The sequence below is a fragment of the Podarcis filfolensis genome (assembly GCF_964270895.1).
Source record: "Podarcis filfolensis genome assembly, chromosome: 2".
Classification (NCBI taxonomy): Eukaryota; Metazoa; Chordata; class Lepidosauria; order Squamata; family Lacertidae; genus Podarcis; species Podarcis filfolensis.
In genome coordinates, this window is record NC_139605.1 from 63,604,183 (window position 1) to 63,610,182 (window position 6,000).

The 6,000-nt window shown below is 40.4% G+C and overlaps 1 protein-coding gene across 5 annotated transcripts in view; it reads left to right on the plus strand.

The window, feature by feature from the left end:
• The window catches only part of ADAMTS2 (ADAM metallopeptidase with thrombospondin type 1 motif 2), a 338,043-nt gene extending 333,153 nt beyond the window's left edge, over positions 1-4,890 (plus strand). For 4 of the 5 annotated variants that reach the window (XM_083592179.1, XM_083592178.1, XM_083592180.1 and 1 more), the window contains one exon: positions 1,222-2,138. In XM_083592179.1, coding sequence (XP_083448305.1) covers positions 1,222-1,685 — 464 coding nt within the window. In that variant the 3' untranslated portion in view covers positions 1,686-2,138. Of the gene's footprint in view, positions 1-1,221; positions 2,960-3,020 lie in introns of those variants that run through there. The other variant, XM_083592176.1, reaches the window with a different exon arrangement.
• The last annotated feature ends 1,110 nt before the right edge of the window (positions 4,891-6,000 follow it).

A 6,000-nucleotide genomic window follows, 5' to 3' on the forward strand; every position in this document is an offset into this window, starting at 1 on the left:
CACTGGTGTTAGACCAATAGAACAGCAGCAAAATGGCACCATCTACAGCCGTGAGAGAGGTGTCTGCAGGTTCAGGAGAAACTCAAGGTTTGAAAAAGCACTGGAAAAAAACTCAGGGGGGGACTCCTAACAAGGAAACTGAGCATGGGAGGTCAGAAACCCAGGTGGGAAGGAGAATGGAATGGCGTGTGTTGAATAGGGAGCATTGTACATTACAACTGTAACATTTGTTGCCGTGGTAAAGTGCTTTCTTTCTTTTTTTTTAGTATAGTATTTTTTTTCCTGCTTTGGGAGTTCTCCAGAACTTCTACAATGTATTAGCATTGACCTTCAATTTTTCACCACCCATTCTGGCCACTTATTCTGTATATCCCAATGCTGTTAAATTCTTTTAATCCTAGGAGGCCATGAAGCAGAAATCCTTCTTTTTGTGCAGTTTACCAAATCTGCTAGCTGGATGTCAATATACTAATGTAAAACAAATCCTTGCTGTAATCAAAACAACAACAACAACAGGGATGCAATAAAAAACCATTTGAGGTTCTAAGAAGTTACCTGAAGTTTCCATTGCAGCCCCTGGCTAAGGAAAATCAGAGTCTAGTGGCCAGCAATATAGATTGATTGACTGCCCCTGGAGTTCTTCAACTTAATGAACCAGGAGTCCGTTTTCAGTGGCGCAAGCTAAAGCGGGTTGTTCAGGGCCAGGGGTCTGATGTTATGGATACCGTGTGAGAGAAGCTATTGGAAATGCTTCAGCATGGTGACAGCGACATGCAACCCCTGCAGTGTGTCAGAGATGCTCATGAATTTCCACACTCAATGCCAGCTGCTGATACAAGTGTAAGGAAATTCTCCCTGTGATTAAGGTAATCCATCTGGTGAGTGGTCCCTCCCAGACACCATATGGATCCATTGCTACACAATTACATCCCATTAAGCAGCCATAATATATCTGAGGCCAAGAGCATCTTGAAACCACAACATTCAGGAATGTAAGTGGGTCCCCTTCTAATTTGTCATCACATATCATAAAGGTTGGAGGAGCAGTGTGTAAAACTCTGATGTGAAATTTTAGATCACTGCAAGAAATGTGAGAATGCTTCCGTCAAGGCCCAGTATCAGGTCTTAGTAATATTGTATACAAGAGCCTCTAAGTCCAAGTTTGCTTGATTCTGACTCTGGTTTTATAGTATACACATAATTCCTGTTTTTCTCTTCCAGAAGAACGTTGCCAAGGAGACAAGTCAATGTTTTGTCGCATGGAAGTTCTCTCTCAGTACTGTACAATTCCTGGTTACAATAAACTATGCTGCAAGTCTTGTAAAATGTACAGTAACAAAACAGGAAGTGGAAACTCAACAGAACCCAACCATAGCAAAGTTAACGATATCGAAGAGGCTACCTCTCCAACACTTACAACACCTGTTGACGTTCACATCCCACATACCACTTCAGGCCCACCCATTGTTCCCAAGATAAGCATCACCGGTTCCAACGCAACTGAAAATCGGCCAGAAGGCAACACAGTGGATGTTCCGTATAAAATTCACGGACTGGAAAATGAAGTACCACACCACAACATCATCTTGCGGAGGAGACCACCTTACGAACGGACAAGGAACCAAAGAATTCAAGAGCTGGTGGCTGAAAAAAGGAAACAAGAAATGCTCAGGAAATTGCATTAAAATGGAAAGATAACACAAAGTTGTTTTCCTCTCTTATAGAGAGATGCTACCACCACTGCAGCAAAGCCCATGTCATCATAGAGACTTAGATACAAATAGTGGTGCTATGGCAGAAATGCCAAATGCTATAGCCTGCAATAAAAAGGAAATTTAGGATTATTTAAGTTAATATAAATATTATAATGGCTAGGGTTACAAGGTGCCACAGATACTAGTGCAATATCCTCATAGGTTTCACTGCTACTTAGCGGTGGTGCCTCGCTAAGGTCAGCAGGGTTCTTTTGTGGGCTCTCTTGCGCCCTCAGTGTGTGTTCTTGAGTCCAACAGAATGTTTCTTCGGTGCACTCTGTAGAATTAAGAAGAGATTCTAATAGCTTGATCCAAATCCCTCAGCAGTGTTTGGAGGCCTCTTGATAGAACCTCAGCTTCAGGGAAGCACATGTCTGTTTTTTTTATATATAAAAAAAATCAGGTCCTACCTATACTTATTTGGAAATAAGTTCAATTTATTTCAGTGGAACTTATGTCAAAGTCAGTGTGCTGGTGCACCATTTTTGCCTGTCTTTCCATTGAATTAAATGGTGGTGCTACCATACTCAGACGGCAGCAAAAAATGGGCTACCATGATATAAAGGACCTAATTCAGATCCTGTTTCAGGAATCAAGCATAAATCAAGCTTTCTGTTAACCACTTGAAAGACAAAAGTAGGTCAGAATTGATGCCACGTAATGTACAAAATAAGAAAGCAAAAACAACAAGAGAATGATAACTACTACATGCAGCACAAGTCGGACCAAAGTAGCTTTTAACACTGTTGTCCTTGTAGAAGGAAAATTTACATGCTAGTGTTGGGGGTTGCTCCAGTAAAAGGCATCATCACTGTATCTGCTTTTTCTCACACTTAGGGACCAGTGCATTCTTAACATTAATCAATATACTAGCCCCAGTCAACTTCAGCTAGAGGAGTAGCACACTAAACTTTAGCACCATGTTCTAAAATAATAGCATTCAGGAAAATATGTTTTAAATTATTAATATATTCACTCACCAGATCAAGCTGCATTGCCCCAGTCACCTCTGGTTCTGCATTTCATCATCTTAAATGCTAGCAATGCAATTACTGCAGAGTTTTAACAGTGTGTAGATCATTTCCCCCAACTTTTACCAATACTCTGATTCATTTAAATGACTGGATTGCCCTTTGATTTCAGTTGGTGCTTTTTGTGTGTGAAGAAAATGTAGCTTTTGCTTATTCTGGCTTTTTTTTTTTACAGTGCAATGTTATGTAACTGTGATGGTGAACAACTTGGGTTATTCCGGCTTTTTTTTTACAGTGCAATGTTATGTAACTGTGATGGTGAACAACTTGGGTTTTCAGCCATTCATTAGGACAGCTGTACTGTAGCAGAAGCAAACGCATGTCATTATGCATATATATGTATACACAGTACTGAATCGCTTAGCAATGTATAGTTTGACAGCCCTTTGAGTACTGGTTTCATCCCACACAGCACTTTCAGAAAGCATGCAGCAACATAGTCGGTTTACTGCTCATTTTGATCAAAGATCAATGTACAGTCAGATCCTAAAGGTGTTTATTCATCAGTAAGCCCAGGCACTGGGACTTACTTCTCAGTAGGTGTGCTCAGGACAGCAACTTTAGATTGGTTATTCAAAAACATCCATGTTAATTCCTGACTAGGTATGGTCTTTAAAGCTTGAGCCAGGTCTGAAAACAAAGTTCCCCCATCAATTTAACTTGATAGTGGAATAGATCACACTCCCAGGTATATCTGCTATTTTTACACATCTAGTAGCTGCTGGGGGAAATAGCTGAGCACAGGGAAATATTTTGGGTGCTATTGCTTGTAGTTCAATGGCTGCATGGACTAAAAAGCCTGTATGTGGTGTGTGTTAAAAAATATATCTTCCTGCTCTGACTACCATGTTTATCTGAGCTGCTTAATGCTTACCAGTTAATGCAAGATTCTGAATGCTGTTGCTGCCTTCATAATCTAACTGAACAGCAGCTCATTAGTACAAGTTAAACCACAGATTTCAGAGGCAACTTATTAAGCAATTCAAAGTTTTCGTTGGCATACCTTGTAGGTGGCAAATAGATGGTGGTTGTTCAAAACCATCCATGTTAATTAATGAGTAGATTACATTTCAACCAGATCTCATGAGACCAATATCTGGATATCTTATAATTAGCCTCATCACTCTTTTACATTCACTGGGAAGAAAATTTGGCATGCTATTATAATCATGGCATACAATATAGGATGGGTTTTATATTCAAGCAGTATGAGTTCCCCTTTTAAAATGTATTGCTCCTGATCTCATTCTAGCCACATGTAACAGCTACCGGCATAAGCACAGCAATGTTAGCCTGCTTCTACACAGGTATCTTTATTGGTTGTTCTATGAGTGAGGGTTCCAACATACACTACTATTGACATAGCAGAACATTCTGGAAACAGTAAACATCTCAAGACTAGTACCAGGGCCGGCCCATTCATAAGGCAAAGTGAGGTATTTGCCTCAGGTGACAGGATTCACTGGGACAGCAGATCCTGGTGTTCCTTAGCACCATTTTGGAGCCAAAATGTCCTGGGCTGGCTCTGGCTGGTCTTCCTCTGAAATTGTAGAACTCATCTGAAAGACATAGGTTTGCTTTTTTGCCAAACAGTCTGATTCCACTTTCTCTTTGTCCCCCTTCGTATTAATGTACTTTCATGAACACCTATGGTGGAAAATATTTTCCAAATGACAGCCTATTTAGTGGGAGAGGTCTTTCCAGTGTAAGGCCTGATATAATCTTAATCTTGCTTAATTCAGAAGTTAGTTTCTCCACCCCACCCCCTCAAAAAAAGGGGCAATTGCATGTTCTGTTCTGTTCACTGTATATGTAGCATAATAATGTGAAGTGTCTGAAAAAAAAATCCCATGACAGCTAATTAATTTTATTGGAACTTGCTAATGATATTGGAAGCAATTAAGGGCATGTGTTAGTAATTAGGGACATAGAATTGCTCAGTTTTTCTGGAAAGGCTGCCACCCAGCAGAATGCTTTGGAGCACAATATTATGCCATCACTTCGTGGAAATGAGGACAATTTCATACATTTATTTTGTTCCAAACAAATGGAGAAAAGTGGCTTTTGGTCTGTTTAGGCCATTATCTAGAAGCACGTGTGAATAAGGGCTTCACATGCCCAGTGGGTCTTTCACCTCGTATCATACTAACCCCCCTTTGATGTATTGTAAGCAGCTTTTAAAATGTTGGGGGCTTCGGTGAGGCAAAGAAATGAGGGAGGAAGCCCAGCAAGGCACACTTGACTGAAAAAGGGAACACTGTGCCTATAACCTTTATTAATGTGGAAGTCAAGCAACAGTGGGAGATATGTATTAAAGTAGCTCCACTATCCTTGGTATTTCTCCCCTCAAAAATGGTTTCCCCATAATCCTGCTACAATGGGGGAAGGAGCATTACTGCAAATCATCTTGCTGTCCCATATTTATTTTATCACCAAGTTTTCCCATCCAGTTTCTTCCACAAGACTCTGTGATACAGTGATGGGGCTTCTGTGTCTTTAAAAGTCCTATGGGTAGTAGTCTGAGAGGCACAGCTTACCTTATAACTGAAACTCGGTGCTGGGAAGAACTTCGGCTGTTATATTCGTGCCTATTGTCTTGCTGTTCAGGGCATATGAGACCTACAAGAAAGAAAAAGAAAGTAATTGTATACAGTACAAGTCCTACAGTGCTGCTGCCCAGTAACATTGGAGCACATTGCCAGCTAAATAATGAGAAAAGTACCGTATTTTTCGCTCTATAAGACGCACCAGACCATAAGACGCACCTAGTTATTGGAGGAGGAAAGCAAGAAAAAAAATATTCTGAATCTCAGAAGCCAGAACAACAAGAGGGATCGCTGCGCTGCGAAAGCAGCGATCTCTCTTGCTGTTCTGGCTTCTGGGATAGCTGCGCAGCCTGCATTCGCTCCATAAGACGCACACACATTTCCCCTTACTTAAAAAGGAGGGGGAAAGTGAGTCTTATAGAGCAAAAAATACGGTACTTATTGTTTAACTCTTAATGGACAAGAATTTCTATATTTACAAAAATTAAAATGTGGGCTTATTATTATTTTCTATGAAACATATACAGATCTTTTCCTTCCTTGCTGCTTCCCCCTACATCTGTTGTTTTGTATTAGAAGATAACTGTGCTCTGACCAAGGCACTCTTTGTGACAGTATTTACTGCTACAGAATACCGTCACCTTTTAATTTCTTTTTGTATTGGCACCC